General features: G+C 47.4%; 1 protein-coding gene across 2 annotated transcripts; it reads left to right on the top strand.

The window, feature by feature from the left end:
- Nucleotides 1-6,294: 6,294 nt before the first annotated feature.
- On the top strand, nt 6,295-17,800 carry LOC135906411 (neprilysin-2-like). 2 transcript variants are annotated; one of them, XM_065437795.2, is made up of 3 exons: nt 6,295-6,679; nt 12,847-13,454; nt 15,117-17,800. In XM_065437795.2, exons 1-3 carry the CDS (start codon nt 6,484-6,486, stop codon nt 17,193-17,195), a joined length of 2,883 nt encoding a protein of 960 aa, XP_065293867.2. In that variant the 5' UTR covers nt 6,295-6,483; the 3' UTR covers nt 17,196-17,800. The 2 variants fall into 2 exon arrangements, with proteins under 2 accessions (XP_065293867.2, XP_070394986.1); XM_070538885.1 differs by lacking the exon at nt 12,847-13,454 and having other exon boundaries at nt 6,644-7,385; nt 15,117-17,799.
- The last annotated feature ends 607 nt before the right edge of the window (nt 17,801-18,407 follow it).

Raw genomic sequence — 18,407 nt, forward strand, 5'->3', positions numbered from 1 at the left:
AGCGACGACGCATGCGCCTTGTTTGAATTACGCCTCTGGGTAATTGTGCGACGTGTAATTGTGTCTTCGATTATTTAGCTGGCACTTCTCCTCCAGGTGATACGGTATTTTCTTTATGCATAACAGTGTCTAGAAATTATGCACGGGTCATGTATATAGATAGCTTTGTATGCTGTAAGTAGCACGAGAACATTATAGGTGTTTCGTGTCCTTTTCTGTGCTGCATGTTTCGAGCAGATAAATTATAATGGCCACGGGTATGACCTACAGCTAATGCGCTGCATTTAGATGGGGACACCTTAAAGAACTCCGTAGTCAAATCTAACTCAAAGTGCTCCAACTATGGCGCCCCTCATGCATAAGTAATGACCCACTGTGTTGCTTCGGGACAATTTAACATCGTGTACTGACACAGTGAGGCTTTTTAGTCCCCGAAACAACAGCTTTAATGGCTACGGCAGCAGCGCAGGGAAGATGAGGACCCAAGTACGCGAAAAAACAGACGCCATGAGCGCGGTTGTTCGCGCTTAAATTGACATAAAACATGCACTAGGGAATCAAGATCACATATGAATTATAAGTTCGGATACCGTTTGTGTCCTTTGTTCCGAATGATTTCGAAGCGTCAGCGTGGATGCCCTTGTTTTATTTTAGGAAGTGCGTGTTTTACTTCGAGTTCGATGGTTTCTTCTACGGCAGACGGGATTCCGTCGCGAACTGGACTATATGTACGTGCTTCTTCATTACAAATTCTAGGTATCACTCTGCTATGATCTCTGCCGTGAATATTGCCGTCTCTTTAGGCGCAACATGTGTTACAAACATAATATGGGCAAAAGCTGCGAGTCCGTACGTGGTGCAATATCAAAATACGCGTGCGCACACGAGCACGTGCGCATGTGTACATGTGCACATAAACGCGCATGAACGCACATAAACACACGCGCACATAAACGCACATGAAGACACACGCACATAAACGCACATGAACGCACAGAAAGACGCATGCACGTAATCGCGCATACACACAAAAGGAAAATACACATGCCTACGTGTGACGTACGCCTGCGTCGGATTGCCACAGGTGGGTTGCGCCTTGCGCAAAAAAAAAAAAAAAAAATGACAAGAGGGCTGACGGCGCGACGCCTGCACTAACATGAGAGGCTGAGCCGATGCCGTACGCCGCGATCACTGGCGATGCGCCTGATGGACGATAATTAATTCCGGTAGTCGGCGGTGCAACCGGCAAAAAAAAAAAAAAGAAAGAAAGCAACTGGAGGTCGTGCCATGCGCGCCATGCGCTCGATCAGGGCAGGTTCATACGGAGTGAGCGCACCGTACGCCGGGGGATGAGGTACCTGAAATCGAGACCCGTCCGTATATAAATCATTGCGTTAATTTCACTGCCCTTCACGGAACACTGGGTTACTGATGACGTGTAGAGCAGTATAGCAACGTTCGTGGCGAGATCTCGCGACGCTCTACCGAAACACAACGTGTCTTTTTGTTACTCCTATATTTTAATTTATTCAGTTATAAAGATCAGTGTAGATCTCGGGAATAGCAAACATAATGCATAGCTTAGATAATGGGGTTGGTCCGTAGCTGTCACGAAATGGAGCTGGCAGGCAGCGTATTCGCAAGGACAGCCAATTAATTACGTGCGCTGCTGAAATGAAAATTCAGCGCTGGACAGTGGCTTCATAACACGTAGAACAGCTGCAAGATGTTTGGCCGAAGCAGGGTCGGTATTCTGGACATTCCGTAATTTTCTTTGAGGCGTGACATATTAATACGCCTCATGGGAGCATCACGAAGCCGTGACAAACGTAAGCAAGCTCGCAATTCGCTTTCGTAATCTGACGTAACCTTCCCGTTTTTTCACAATCGACTGCGATTCAAGCGCGTAATCTAAGGCTCTCGATCAAGTGAAATCGTCTACGTCCTCAGCTCTAAATGATAAAAGAAAGAAAAAATAGCTCCCGGTCTAAGGCGTAACGTAAGGTGCGTAAGGTTCGTTAATCAAAAAAGTTGTGATTTCGCCGACACCGCGAAGCAGTCAACCGATAGATGGCGCAGCAATAATGCAAAATAAGTCTTGGGCTATTGCGTTTCTTATCGGTTAGAGTAAATAGCACTAGATGCGCACGAGCGATCTCGTAGAAAAAAAAAAGTTTTATTTAGTGGCACACCCCGGTGGTCGAGAAGCGAGATACACGATCCGTTTTTCTTCGTCGTTTCTATCTCGCCCTTATATTTAAGAAAATTCTGGAGATTCACGTCCCAAAACCTAGATCATGCCGTTTTACGTGCCAAAACCGCGATTTGATCGAGGCGCGCCGTAGTGGGAGACTCCAGAATAATTTGGACCATCAGGGGGTTCTTTAACGTGCTCTTAAATCCAAGCACACGGATGTTTTCGCATTTCGCCCCCATCTAAATGCTGCCGCCGTGGCCGGGATTCGATCTCGCGACCTCGTGGTTAGTAGTGATACGATGTCGACCGGGTGAAGTGGGTCATCACCGCAAGAAGCAGGAAACGATGACGAAGCCGGGCATCGTGATGATGAAAAAAAAAGTAAGAACTAATGTATTCACTTTATTGCTACATGGTTGCAAACCTTATCCGAGTCTCTAACGCTTCTGATTACCAAGGGGCACAAGGCGGCTTTAAATGATCCCTTGCGGTCCTGTGGTCGTCGACGTCTTCTCGGGTAGCCTGTGGAAGTATTAGTGCTTTCGTCAGCTTCTGCCGTCGACGAGCTCCTGCCCTTAAGATTTTCTTCCCTTCGCCCTTTTCTTTGTGTCTGTTCAAGGAATAAAGGTGTGACGCTTTTCGGGGAAGAGGGCAATTATGTCGACATGAGACGGCCGCTTGAACGCTTCTCACAAATGGCAGGTCGATGTCCAGGCCTTATTGTAACAGCCTTTTCTGGGACGAGGCAAATCATCTCGCCATGGGAACGTACGCCTGAATGTCTCTCACACTTGACAGGTCGATCGTAACAACTGTGCAAAAACCTCGATACGATTAAGAGGCGCACCTGAATGGGCAGACTCCGGATTAATTTAGACCACCAGGGACTCTTTAATGTGCAGTCAAGCCATCGCCATCTCATAAAACGCTCGTAACTATAAGCTTGCCGAGAAGTGGCCAGACTTCACCGATCCCGATAGGCGCGCTCCGCGAATTGCGTGGACGTTAAATAACCCCACGTGGTCAAAATGAAACCGGAATCCTCCACTACGGCGTGCCTCATAATAGTATAATGGGTTTGACACGAAAAATGTCACAATTATATTCGTAATTTTATTAGTGACACACGCGCTGAGGCACCCGCCTGCACGACGCAAGTGCCAAAGCGCGGCCTCCCAGATGACCGTGGAACACCTTGTTGTCGTGCCGTTGAAATGGCCAACTTCAAGTCCTCGCGTATATAGCTATTTACGAATTGAAATAACGGCGCTTGTTACGGTTCCTACGAAGATTAACTAACCTTCATTACAATACGTGGGCCGCAATCAAAATTGTGAAAATTCACAACAGGTTAGCAGTGTTCGACAGCTGCTAATACACAGATGAAAAACATCTTTTAAAAGAAACGTTTACTTAAAATGCACCTGAGAACACCTATCTGAAAGCGATGCGCAGGCTGCACAAGAGAACTTCACGTACGAAAACAACGATCAAAATGCCAAGCACTTGCCTTTTGGCTGCAACGGCATGTAGATGGCCGCCCATTAGAATTTCTTGCGTTTCTCGTCGCGCCACAAGCAGGAAGCACAAACTTTGTATGCCGCCCATTGGTCGTGTCAGATCGCGTCACAACTAACGTCACGCAATGATCGTCACAATGATCCTCACACGATCAGCGCCAGTTCCTCCCCTGGCTGTGGACGGCGTAACTATTAAGTCACAAACCTAACGAAGGTGGCGGTGAAGTCGCGTTCGCCGTCTCTTCGCCTTATCTTCCTTCGCCGGTCGCTCAGCCTGCATGGCTGCGACCGGCGAAGGAAGATAAGGCGAAAGACTCATAGTTACGAGCGTTTTATGAGATGGCGATGGCTTGGGTGCACATTAAAGAATCCCTGGTGGTCTAAATTAATCCGGAGTTCGGCCATTAAAGTGCGCCTCTTAATCGTATAAGACTTCACATACGCACACACATGGTTCATGAGCCAATCGCACCAATAATGCTTTTGCTTTGCGTTGATGTCAAGCGGAGCAGAGTCTGCTTCTTTTTTTTTTCTCGTTTGTTTATTTTTTTTGAAAGTTGCGTTACACGGAGCGATGGCGTCTGCGTGTTATTCATGCAGCGTCTCAGCGAAGGCGGGCTTTCTTTGAAAGCCGAAAAAAAAAAAGAAAAATCACCGCGCATCATGTACATTGCCACCAAAAAAAAAATGAAATGGGTTGGTCGTTTCTGAATCCCCTCTACAACGTAACGAAACGCACATGGCCGTGAAATGAATATTGAACATCTTGTATAATTGATCTCAACTAATTACGCGGAGAATAAAGAATACTCTAAGGAACATGACGGCAAACCTTTTTGTCGTTGGTTTCATTCAGCTGCGGTTAACCACTTTCTTAAAATCCTTGTTCAAGTTACATGAAACACCCCGTATATAGGAAGTACTGCATGTAAATATGTGGTTATGATATGCAGCCTGTCTGTAATTCACTGCAAATAAGATCGTTTCTTCGTATGACATGCTGCCGTTTAATACGCGTGCTAATATTTTGAACTCGAAAAGCACTTCACATACGCACACACATGGTTCATGAGCCAATCGCACCAATAATGCTTTTGCTTTACGTCGATGTCAACCGGAGCAGAGCCAGCGTTTTCTTTTTTGCTCGTTTGTTTTTGTTTTTTGTTTTTTTAGTTACGTACCACTCAATTACCCGTAACTCGACATCTTCACGCTTGTTTTCCGGATTTCCGTTACTCCGAAGGAACAAAAAAAGAAGATTGGCGGCAGAAACCAACCTCGACAGTTATTTAAGTGAAAGTGGTTCGTTAATTTCTCCCTTGCTCGTAGCGCCAAGCCCGAATTAACTCACCGACTCTTGGGGAAACGCTCACTCGGGGACCGCCACATATGCGCGCTCGGCGACGCGCTGGTGACGTATACCATCGGAACCAGAGACGGTTCCAGACGTGGTGCGCCGCACTAAATTCCCGCTTCGACAAAAGTGCTTGTTGAAAGTACGCGTCTTCTTCACGCAAGTGGTGGTCCTCCTATCGGTGCAACTTGGTCCCGGGGGGGGGGGGGGGGGTGCTGTTAGCTTGTCGTGACACTGCTCTGCGCGAAGCTCTCATAGAAGCCCACACGTCAAGGAAATGGCGGCTCGTTGCAACCGTCGCCATCTACGCGTATCCGGGAACAACTAACAGCAAGCAAAAAAAAAGAAAGAAAGTGACGTCACAAGCGGAAATTACGGTGACGTCAAGATCTTGTGCCGCTAGGCGCGAATGTTTGAATTTCTTTAGCGTTCGGAGTTTCGACCGCTATGCCAGCAGTTATTTTCGTTTGAGGCTGAGGCGAGGTTCCGACTCGCCTCAGATGAAGCGCCAGCATGTCAATAAACTATAGGAGTGGCGTATATATCCTAATGTGATCATAATTAGGTTGCTCCAATAGGTTCCTTTGGAAGGTGAGCAAACAAGATGGAAATAAATGAAATAGCCCCAGAGATTTCGAAAGCAACTTCACTTTTATTCGTCTAGAATAATTGCAACCTATATAACTGGATAAACCAAACATGTTTAAATGGATGAAAGGTACTATGGCCAGCACACATTTGTAAGGTATAGGAACATATGTGAAACTTTTTCACAAGATTATTCGCAATTCCGTGTGACACCATGTATTCATATCCAACGGGCATCAGACACGGTATCTACCAACGTTATCATATAGTAAACATCCGACTTACTAATTTTGCTGCACGTCGGACACTCAGAGCCTGTGTTCGTTGAATCTAACGAACATAGCACAACGTTTCTTCACATTTATCGTCGCGACGAGGCACAGCGCATCGGATGCCGCAGCTTGAACTTGCACGATAACAAAAAGCCTGCACTCACGCCTTTCGCCAATGAATGCCGTGCGCTAAGTGGCGCGCACGGCATGAAAAATAACGGACTACTTACTCGTATGACAGTATTCTGATTTAGAATTATTTTTCACATAGGTTTTCTAGTTTCAGTGTTGGTTTCCTCTCTCTCTCACACACACACGCACGCACGCGCACACACACACAATTTTTTAAAGTTCAACATAGATTAAGATGTAACGGTACAGCCGTAAAGTAAACAAAGGCCAACATATAATATGGAACATGCCATGTCCAAAGCAATAAGAAGAATAAACAATAATGTTGACAAAATGCGAGCCTGTAGCGACTGCTTGGCAACTGCGGAATCGATGTCGTCCAACAGCTAAAACGAGGACAGAAGGAAAGCGATAAAGATCATGCAAATCAACGAATACGTTTGTTATGATGATTTTCTAGCTACGTCAAATAATGTGCACCTACCGGCCGGATTCATCGGGGTGTGCGGCTTACAATTGAACGCCTCTGCAAAATGTGGGAAGTTTCTAGCCGGCACGTTGCACTCGTCTAGCTCCCTTCTTGGGTGGTTTCTTGGCGCACTGTACGTAGCAGAAGGTGAGAAATAGTACCTGCTCGTCGTTGTACTCTTCCAAGTGTGGGATCCTGAAGTCCACCAGATCGCGAAAGTCGTTGGCCTTTAAAGTCTTTAGTCTTTAGTCTTTAAAGTCTAAAGTCTTTAAAGGCGGCGTAAGACACCTCGAGAGCGGCAACGGCCGGAATCAGGGCCACGGGCTCCCCATCGGTGGGGCCCGTTGTGGTGCCAAGCTTGCAGCTAGTCTTCTCAACGTACCCGGCAGCGGACCGCGACGAGGAGGCACCCGTCATCCACTTAACCTCGCTGCCGTTGTGCGCAACGCCAATTCCCTTTGCGTCAAGCACCTTCATTATCTCCCGTGCTGCGAGCGAGCCCCACGCGCCGTACATAATCGCTATGGAAGCCCCCACGTAGAACAACGGCGGGTACAGGCTGGCCACTGCGATCTGCAACCTGTTCGGAAGGTACAGGTACCTGCTGAGCCCGTAGCGTGGAAAGAAGCGCACGCTGTAGGTATCTGCGAAGCGTGAGTCGTTTCGCAGCATGCGGCGAACCACCGAAGTGCTGACCAAGTTCGCCACGAAATTCTTAGCGATCGCGTCGGTGAACGAGGCGTACAGGTGCTGCTCGCTCTTTTCGCGAAAGAACTCGGGCGGCGGCGGCACAATGCGGGTCATGTGGTCCATCTTGAGCCAGACCTCCTCCTTGACGGCCTGGTCTGGCCAGGTGAGGTTTTTGACCAGCTCCTTCGACTTTTCTTTGATCTCATTCCCTAATACATGCAAATCCGCAATCATGCCCGTCTACTTCGAAGTAGCACCGTTATACCGAAGGCGCGCAGTCGCATCCAGACACAAATCCCCGCTGGACTTCTTTAACACCGCGCACGGAGCGCCGGGCAATAATTGGCATTCAAAGCCGTGTTCATGCGGTGTGTTTATGACCGCACGTAGAACGCGGCGACCCTACGCGGTGTAGGAGCACGACCGCAGCTTGCGCGTCGTCCCGTGGCACGGATCAGACCGGCGGCAGCTCGCTAATTGAAAAGCTCTCCGCGTGCGACCGCTCACAAACCGTGTGCCCGTGTATAGTACGCGAATCGTGCCTCGCGCACACCAGGTACGCGCATATACGCGCCGCGGGAGCTGCGGAAACGAGATCACGTCGTGCCGACGGAGCCGCCCCGTACGTGAACGACGGATGAGCGTGCGAGCATCCGTCCCGCCCGTGTAATTTGAGCCTTCCGGGGCAGTAGTCTCGTGTACGAGCACGGGGCGCTTCCTGCCGAACCAGTGCCCGTGCTCGCCGAGTTCCTTAGCATATGCCACCGGACAACAGATGGCGAACGTGCTGGAGAGCATATTACGGGCAGCGTCATAATGCGGTCGGTCGTGACTGGTGCCGTTACAAGGCTTGTCCTTCCTGGCCTCCTTCCTGGGGGGCGACGTGCTGTTGAGACCCTCAAGGTTATCCCCGGGAGCAAGTTGAAGAAAGGCGGTAGCCACGAGGTGATCGTGGGGTTTATATTCGTCGGCTCTAAATCTCCTCCTGGCCGGCAATAAAAGCGTCTTTTCGAACTCTAGGCATGTTAGGTGAAGCGGGTACATCTGCGTGTTGGAAAATACGATAAAACGTGACAACGTCATTCGCGGCGCAGTCATAAACGCAGCCATAAGTTGTTCGTTAGAGCACAGTCCTGTGAATCATGATATTGGACAAATTATTAACTAAGGCGTCCGCCTATATAATGGCGAACAGATTTTGCAGTGTGGCGTCTAAGTATAGTTTGACTGGCACCGTCGTTCTTCCTATTAACCTTGACACATTTCACAACACAGATAATGCTTGTTATTCCAAGGATAGCCGACTGCGGCTGACACTGAAAATATAGCCGTTGAAGCGGGCGCCTGATTTTGTTTAGGGTCTAGCACACTATGACTTTCGTTCCACGAATTATCTGAAAGATAGGCATAACTGCCTTCGAGGCGTGTGATTCCGAGTGGCCTGTGGACATGATAGGCGCTTTCATGTAACTCTCCGACGGCCGGCCGCTCGTTTTGCAGGAGTAACTTCTCTCCTCATATTCAACTTTATTCTCGGCAGTTCTTGTGCTTCCCAATGCAGCACACGTTCGCGCTGTGTAAACATAATTTTCCTTTCCAACGTAAATTCAAATTCTCTTCCTCCTTATCGTCATCTTCATCATCATTAACACTTGTATCAGGGTTAGATCGCCACTCCCCCCATCCGAGGAATTTTCCAGGACGGAATTCGTGCATACATCACCGCGTCGCACTTCGTCCTACCGTAGAGCATTGTCATCGAAACTGCGGTCTAAATTATGTCTACTTGTATGAACGCCCTAGGCCTACACACTACTGAGGCGGGTCAGCGTTCTGATTGAGAACGCCGAAGCAAAGGCGCAGCGAAACTCAACAACTGCAGACTCGACGTGTTCGCATGCACAAAATCGCCAAACGGCTCTTTTCTAAACTCATTTCACGTCCTTGGCGCCGTTAATCTTTCTCTCCAAAAGATCGCCTCCCCCCACCCACCCACCTCCCTTTCTTGCTTAGGTCGCCCCATTTGCCACCGTTGTTATTCAGGGAGCAGAGCTCGATTAGCATATAACCGACGCTCTTGCGCCATTTCTGTGGAGAAATCAAAACACAGCCGGCCCCCGCGCTGCAGATCCCTGTATAAAGAAATTACGCCGATAAATTTTTTTTCCCTTTCCTTGCATTTCCTTCCATCGCAGTGAAGAGCGATCCGAGCACGGCCGGAACCATTAGCGGAGCTCCGTAGAAACAATGGAAGCGGACTGCACATTCCATTTCCGCCCCAACCTTGTGTTCGTATATTTTTTTTTTATTATTTGCACCGCACGGCGTTCCATTCTCCTGCGCTATAATCTCGAAGCGGTGTTGACTTGACCGCGCGCCCCGGGCACTTTGATTAAAGATCGTTCAACCCTCCTTCCTTGGACGAAAGTTGAAAACGTAAACATTGACGTCTGTGGCGGTTACACCGCAGGGCTCGCCCCTGGTGAAGCACATGATAGGTGATACCGTACAGCTCGCTTTCTGGCGCGGAGAACGGAGGCCGATTTTAATTTTCAGCGAAGCGCAGAGACCACTCTTCGAAATTATGTAGCGGAAATTTCTGTTGGACAGAACGTGCGGCGAGATGACTAACGATAACCAAAAAAAAAAAGAGAAGTTAACTTTGAGTAGCTCGAGTGGCAGCTCGCCGAAGGTGTAAGTACAACTCTTCAGTTAATGAGAACATCTTGACAACCAAAAAAGAAATATTAACTTTGAGTAGCTCGGGTGGCAGTTCGCCGAAGGTGTAAGTACAACTCTTCAGTTAATGAGAAGCTCTTAATAAACGTCAATCCCCCCCTCTCTCTCGCTCTCTCTCTCTCTTTCTTTCTTTCTTTCTTTCTCTCTCTCTCACGCGAAGTAATATGTACGAGAAGCACGACTAATGGGACAGGAGGTTGCCGGCTCATGTAGAAATCCGTGAAAAGGACTGGAGACGTTTCTGCGTGGGGCTCAGGAGTAGAACGAGCGCGACGCTGAGAGGTGGAAAAAGAGCAGCATGCACTTTTAATGAATAGCAAGAGAAAGATATTGCGACTGAGAGTAAAAGGAAGAAGTGCTTTTGAATGAACGAAAAAGCTTACTTTTAGATAGGACTTGGGGACTGCGCCTTACGTGAGGAGCTGGGTTATTGAAATGGACAACTCAACGTATCGTGCAGGCACTTGTAAACAATGACGAGAATACGCGATGATCTTAATAAACAGCAAATTATATACTGAGTACTTTTGAGAAATAATAAAACTCGGTGACGAGAAAGAAAATCAGTTTTAGCAAGGGGCTGATAAGAAAGGCTTTATCTTGAATTCATAGGGACTTCAGCTATTCCTCATTTTAAATTTATTTCTGATTTTAATTTGTTCTTTTTTTCTCCCATACTTATGCTCTTTGGCCAATCTCTCGTAAGGAGTAAAGGCCGACAAGAAGAAGAACACTGCTTCGAGACGAGCTTCATTTTTTTTTCTTAAAATATGTTTCGCAAGAATGTCTAAATATCTATAGATTCTCTTAGTGCATACATTTCTTTTTGGTCTCACTAGTAACTATGCGGACATATTCCATATAGTATTCCAAGTTTTAATTAGTTTTTTATATAAGTAGCTAAGTGAATATTGAAACCTGCTTCTTGGCCGATTCCCCTTATACAGTGGGCAAGCACATGTGCTTGGTTATAAGAACACCAGAAGAAGAGCCTGGTGGTTATATTGGTCCTACGAAAAGTGGCCTCATCAATCTCGGAAGTTGTTATAGTAACGGATTCTTTATATCTTTATGTCCAGCTCTCACTGCAAATAGTGGTTCACATATTTCACGTACATTTCATTGTCTAATACCCTCAAAGTTAATTCACACTGATTAGATTGGCATAGGTACCCGGTCACAAAAGGACTAGTTATGAATGAAATAGCAGACAGCTTGACGAAAGTGGCCCTTAGTAGTCCTATTATCTCGATCCTTCCTGTGTCAGCTTTCATAACAGCTGCAAACATGCAAACGTGGGATAAGATAACATGCAAACTTGGGATAAATTTCCGCGCAGTAGAAAATATTGTATTCGAGAGATCTTGAGCACCTTGAGTGCTTTTTGCCTGAGTTTTGTAGCGGAAGAGAGGTCCGATAATCACTAAGACGTGAAATATATATTTCTCTCCGATACTGCAGTCTCTCAGGGCTTCTGGACTTGGACACTCACACAGGAATGCATGCATCGTCATGAATAAATTCATTGTTAGTAGTGTTAATCGCTGCATTCTTCCCTCATTGTCTCATTTATATATATATACACATATTTTCTTTCATTTTCTTAGTTTTATTAGAATTACTGTTTACTGAATCGTCTTGTAGGTCACTCGCTTGAACTTTTTCGCCAGAATTACTGATATGTAAGTTTATTCCGTTAACACATATCCAAAATCTGCCCGACCCTTGGTCAAATCACCCTGAATGAGTGTGTGCCAATGTCTTTAAGGACGTCGTCATTATCATATATTACGAGGCTGCGCTGTCGCACACCAGAAGAACTTCAGTTTGGCCTAGTTGGTATTTACTGCAAATCATATTGACCGCAAAAAAGACGGGGACGTATATATGCCTATATATGCCCACTGGCTGCTATGAATAAAACAGTTGAAAGTTACCGCCTGTGCTGTTTATGTGTTTTCTTCCTATGTCCCCGTCTTTTTTGCGGTCAATATGATTTGTCGCACACCAACGCCGAATTTCGATGTAAGCAGGTTACATGTTTCCCTCAGAACTATGGACATTCTGAATATGAAAGGGGGGAAAAGAAACCGTGAGCATTACGATTTTTTTTTCAACTGCAAAGATTTCATTTCCGAGAAAGCCATATGGTTTTCTGAGTGCTACATTCGGTTGGAGGACGGTTGGAGGACAGAACTGATCTGCGACATGCTCATTATGGGGTGAGGCAGAAATAATAGATCATTTCTTGATGTCCCGCAGACCGTTTCTCTGCAATAAGAAATGAATATTACAAACACTGCTCCGCAGTCTTGGACTAGATTTATTTCCATGTGTAATTCTGCCTTTCGGAGCATCCATTCATGCGCTGTTTTTGCTTACAATCCAAAATTGACTCACTGAATACAATTGGTTACCCTGCTAGACTTATTCCTATCTTTTCTCTTCAATTCAGCGTTTCGTGTAGATTTTAATTAGTTCTGCCTTTTCCTGCACACTTGAATTTTTTTTATCTCTAAGCGGCAATTTTCGGGATTCAGGATAATAACTTCTGCTAGTACTGTAGGTACGCGACTCATTACTACTTTTTATCTTAAGTTATCTCATCTCAAAATTATTAACAATAGATATATTTGTTTTAATATCTAAATCTCATTTCTATACTCCCGCACTGTACTATTGAAATTTAGGTTTGTTTTAATTCTAAACATGCTGGAAACCACCTGCTTCTTGGCGAATCCCCCGTAGTGGGTATGCACCATTATTGGAAACAAGACAAGACAAGGCACGTGCCATATCTTTGGGAGAATACGAAGAAGAAGCTCGATGATTGCGCGCTACCGTCGTGACGCCCTGTCCTCAAAGTCGACGTCCCGTTCTTCCAGCACTGCGAGAAGAGGAACACTGGAGAAGCATGCAGCGTTCCGCTAGAAGTTCTCCTCCTGGTTGCTGCCAGCAGAGCCCGCCAAAGCAAGACGTCGCGACAGAACAGGAGCCTCGGAATCGAGAGAGAAACAATCAAGCGTCCCGCGAGCAATACTTGCCCGACGAGGCCCTGCACCTTCAGGTCTCCTCTAAGGACAAACTACCCAAACCGAAAGCGCGCAGCAAGGACTCGGTTCGTCGACAGTCATCCCGGCGAAGCTTCGCCAACGAATGCTTGCCACACGAAAACGTACCCGTCCAAGTCGCGTCCGAGCCTTTCGCAGCGTTTCAACACCGGCACCGCCGAGGTGTGTCTCCTGAAGGTCAAGAACAGGACACCGGGTGTCGTCACGCTGTTTCCGAGGGTCGTCTACCGGGTTCCTCGTCCCAGGCCTCGACACGCCAAAACTTCGCCAACGAGGGCTTGCCCCGCGAACAGCAGCTACCCGCAGGAGTCATGCATCAGGATACTGTGCGCGATCGGTCCACGCCTCCTCGACACCGGCAAATTGAAGGCGCGTCTCCTCAACGCCAAGCATCGGACACGGGGTGTCACACTGTTTCCGAGGTGAAACTACACACGAATCTTCTTAAAACTTATTGTGCATAAACAAACAGAGACGAAGAATAGAAGAAACACAAGGACGTCCTTGTGTTTCTTCTACTCTTCGTCCCTGTTTGTTTGCGCACAGTAAGTTTTAAGATGAATCTGTTCCAACTAGGCCGACTCGCAGTCTTGACACAAATCTTTATGCGAGAAAGAGTAGCGACAGACCATTTTTGTTGATGCGTAGTATAGTCGACAAATGCAAACTAATTACGCTCCACCCTCCGACAGCGCGTTTCATATTACTGGCGAGTGTTGAAGCTATTGACGGGAAAGTTTGTTCCATTGCTTCAATTGTTCCCAGATTATAACGTTACTTGTGTCCAAATTATGTTGCTTATTTCGAATCGACGGGCATGGAAGTCGTCGGCACCCAATTCCTGCCACGGCACTTCGTGATCGTGTTAAATGCATGGACAAATATGTGCATATTTTTTTTTTTCGCAACAAGAATGAGCCACGTACGAAATGTGCTGTGTTGACCGTGAAGTCCACATGTATTCTACTTTTTTTTTGGGCTGCCAGTGATGTGGCATAATAGTTCCTGAAAGGTTTCCAACGCTACGTAAGACTTGCTTCATGACGAAATTGGTCATCAAAAGCGTACTTACCATGTTTCTTGATGTCATGTGCGTGCCCTAATCGAACTGACTAAACTCTGTGGTTTTACGCGCCAGAACCATGATATGATTACGAGGCAGGCCGCTGTGGGCTGACTGCTAATCAATTTTGACACCTTGGTTTCTTTACCGTGCACTCAGTGCACGGTCACCGACGTTTTTGCATTTCGCCCTAATCGAAATTCGGCCGCCACCGCCGGGATTTGATCCCACGCCCTCGGGCTTATCAAAGGGCAACACCAAAGCCACTGCGCCATTATGGCGGGCGTGTTCAGGCCTGCAAGTCTAACGAGTAATCACTGACAGCGGAAAGGCGACTATCTCGAAAGAGTGGCAAGGTTTCTCAATCGAAATTCTAGCCGATATCATTTAGCTAGACTGGAAATGCGGGTCTGCTCCTCACAAAGTGGCAAACCGACTATAATCATTAGATGGGGGACGACCAGTAATAATTTCTGGTAAATGAACACAGCGCTGAAACAAAAACATATTTCTGCGCCTTGCTTCACCATATTTCTCCTAGAAACCTGAATGTTCTTCACGTACTAGCTGTTTGCGGTGTGCGGAACGAGTTATTGTACTTCCTGGACTTGAGTTATGGTTGCTGTCATGTAATGATGTTGCTCATATTTCACCGGTTTCTTTCTTTCTTTCTTTCTTTCTTTCTTTCTTTCTTTCTTTCTTTCTTTCTTTCTTTCTTTCTTTCTTTCTTTCTTTCCTTATTTCTTTCTTTCTATCTTGTTCCTACTCTCTCGTGCTTGTCTATTTTTTGCTCAATATCTTTTTCCGAAGCATTATGGACCAACTAGCCCAACAACTTTCATCCAGTGCCGTTCGGTATATTTGTCATGTTCGAGCAAACACACGTGACAAGCAGTTTGACCACACGTCATCGCTCGTCACAATTTCGGCCACACGCTGCTCGTTTAGGTTGTCGCGATCACTTCGTACCCGACTGTGTGCAAACGTCAAGAGTAATCATTCGTTTTGCTCTCTGTTGCAGGAAGAACACGAGCCATGCAGCCTAGACAACCGAGATGGACATATGAGCACAATATCGTTGCTTGCGCTGTTCACGATAGCTATCGTGGTTATTGGCATCCTACTATATATCGCCGCTCGGAGAACCACCGCAAGGCCAAGGTCAGGGAAAGTGCGCGTCAAGGCCTGCACCAACGCAGATTGTTTACGTCACGCCGCTGCCATCAAGATGGCGTGGAACACTTCGGTTCACCCCTGCGATGACTTTTACTCTTTCGTCTGCGGCTCTTGGGCAGCGGAAAAAAGCCACCGGCGGATGGATGACCTCACCGTGGCTGCTAAACAGATCGCTTTCGCAGAGCTTCTATCCCACAGACCAGCGCCGGGAAAAGCGAGAAAGTTTTTCTTATCCTGCATCAATGCCGCTGCAGACGTCCAGTCAAACTTGGATGTGTTAAAGACGTGGGCCTCATCCATGGGCATGATTCAGCCACGAGCTCAATCGCAAGCACAAGCTGTGAACCGGCACCCGTTGGACCTTCTGCTCGACCTGGCCATCAACTGGCGAATGGGACCACTGAGCGTGCAGGCCACAGTGCATCCCGGTAGAAACCAATGGGTCCTCATCCTCAAGCCTGTTCTTGGTGTATGGCGCGCGCTGCTTGATGGAGAGGACTTCATGTTTCTAGTGGACCAGCATGTTACGCTTCTCGATGCACAACGTCCTAGTAGCTGGCTTCAGTGGAATGAGACCGTGGCGGCCCTTCGCGCAGCCACCTCTGGTACCATTGTAACGAGTGCGTCGGATGAAGTGGCATGCGTTGTTGCTGGTTTGGACGACCTGACGCGGTGGCTCCCCAGAGGCGTGTGGCTTGACTTTATCAATGCCCACTTCAGACCCGAACTGACATTCGACGAGAGCGATCCAGTTATCGTGTACGAGACGCCGGCAATGGTGAATATCGGGAACGTCTTCAAGCCGAGACGTTTAAATACTCTTTCGGAGGTGTTCTCCTGGCTTGTCCTGGAGACGTACCTCGGCGTCATCGTTACGCAATATAAGGCGCGCGATACAGTGGACAAGGCGTGGTCGACCGAGCACAATTGTCTGTCGCACACAAGCTCGTCTTTGGGACTGCTTAGTGTTCGACGGTACCTCCAGCGGAAGTTTCCCTCGTGGAGACGGCAATCTGTAGACACGTTTCTTAAACATGTACGCACTACGTGGGCTTTGAATGTGGAAGACGCTCCTTGGATTGACGAAGATTCAACGCGTTCAACACTGAAGAAGGTACGAGCGCTTAAGACGATACTCTGGCCTGGCGATGAATTTTTTGACAGACAGTCCAGTGAAGCTCTGTACGGCATCTTTCCTGACATGGACAAGCCGTTTGCGGCTAACCTGATTGAAACCGCGCTTGCGCTGCGACGACTTGTTAATAACTCACTCTACGCAGACGTATACACGAAGCAATTCGCTGACGGGTCCGACGCCGTCGCGTACAAGTACCACCTCAACGAAGCCCACATCGCACTGGCAGCGCTTAACCCTCCGGTCTACTACGACGTAGAAATGTTCGCAATGGCGTACGGAGGCCTGGGTTCGCTTTACGCCAAGGAAGTGTCAAAGATGTACGACTCTATCGGAAGATCTTTGGATGCGAACGGAGAGCTGCGGGCTGGCGCGTTCAACGAGGAGTTGCCCGAGTACAAGGAGAAATTTCGCTGCAACATTACGAGCCGGTTCCCGTTTTACGAATATTTCATTCACATTTCCGGTCTGGAGACGGCTTTCGAGTCGTACAACGTCGCCGTATCGAGGGACTCGTGGAACTACGACTACAGGTTGGAGACCCTAGGAGAGTACAGCAGCGACCAGGTTTTTTTCATGACTTACTGCCACATTCTGTGCGCGCCTCGAACCGATTATTCCGCTGAGCAATATTGCAACGTCCCGCTTGGCAACTTTAAACCATTCGCGGAAGCCTTTCGTTGTCCCGTGGGTTCGTACATGAACCCCGAAAAGAAGTGCCCCTTGTTTGTCGCGGAAAAGGGGCATGACGGTGGAGACTCGTGGCTGCATTCTGGTAGCATACTTTGAACGCGTTTGATTATGCGGTGTGTCTCTCTATGCCATGTGGGTCGATTTCTCGATCAGATTTAAGTGTTGTTGTATATAAAGCTTCTTCATCTGATTTGTGCGAAGATTCTTAGAGAAGCCTCGGTCGCTCCCGTTTTATTAGACAGTTGTCTTGAACGTCGTGGTTCTCTTCATAGCTTATATACAAAATTTTGCAAACGCTCTTCTCTCCGCAACGTTCGTTTGACGTAACCTATAGATGGTGAACCTCACGCGATATTTAAGTAGTTAAAATTATCTGGCTGCAGTGACTGCACGTAAGCTCCCAATATTCCTGCAGCCACCCTTTCCAGAGTTGTTAGAACGCTAGAGCTCCCACAGCGACACGACGATGAACCAAGTATCTTTGATGGCACGAGTTTATTATATCTAAATAAGCTAGCTTGCGGAATTTCGCCCGACATCTGTCAAGAAAGTTTCAGAGAACACGATTTCAACCGTTGTTAAAAAAGTGTTTAGTCGCATTTCATGGACGACTTCCGCGTGATGCGTATGTGAACCAAGCTCGCCAAATGTTTTTTTTTTTTCGGCTGGCTAACAATATTTTTCTTCTAAAAGTAAATAGTTGAATTATTCAGGAAAGTTAGTCTCACTGATGCGTTGTTTGTGTTTCTCTACAATACATCTAGACCACGAAGACAAATGTTCCAGAAGAAGCTTTGCGTGTTGTCTGTGTCCGTGTTCTTCCTTTACAGTTGCAACACCGCGAATATGTGCAGCTGGTTGTTACATCACTCGGGAAACGGTGCTAAGTACGGGATAAAGAAGAATACAAGACAGCGAACGGTCTTGTTTGTTCTTGTTTAGACCATTGTTTGTCTTGCAAGTAATTTCTAGTCTTTATGTCCATTGTTCTAGCGACAACGTATCGACCATCGCAAATCATACGAGCGCACTTTCACTACCACCACTGCACCGCAATTCCAAGCCTGGCGCGGTAACAATGACAGTGCAAAGGCAGACGACACGGGGCCTTTTTGGCTCGTGAAAAAGTGGCCAATGTCCCAGCGCCTTTGCCGCCAATTAGCATCCCGTCGCGGCACGTACTGTAGATATTAATCGAGTCGTCCTTGCGAGACTGGAGCGAGAAACCGGACTCTCCTCGCCAACGGGCACGTGCACGGTTAGATCGTTCGGTCCAATTTCTCTCGCAGGGAATTCCTATCTTCGCCG

The sequence above is a fragment of the Dermacentor albipictus genome, chromosome 5 (assembly GCF_038994185.2).
Source record: "Dermacentor albipictus isolate Rhodes 1998 colony chromosome 5, USDA_Dalb.pri_finalv2, whole genome shotgun sequence".
Taxonomy (NCBI): domain Eukaryota; kingdom Metazoa; phylum Arthropoda; class Arachnida; order Ixodida; family Ixodidae; genus Dermacentor; species Dermacentor albipictus.

Bases quoted from the DNA above. Each gene is read 5' to 3' on its own strand.
- LOC135906411 (XM_065437795.2), top strand. From the start codon at position 6,484: ATGCAAATCAACGAATACGTTTGTTATGATGATTTTCTAGCTACGTCA. The intron at 6,680-12,846 runs GTGAGAAATAGT...CCGTTCTTCCAG, and splicing joins CGCACTGTACGTAGCAGAAG to CACTGCGAGAAGAGGAACAC. The intron at 13,455-15,116 runs GTGAAACTACAC...TCTCTGTTGCAG, and splicing joins GGTGTCACACTGTTTCCGAG to GAAGAACACGAGCCATGCAG.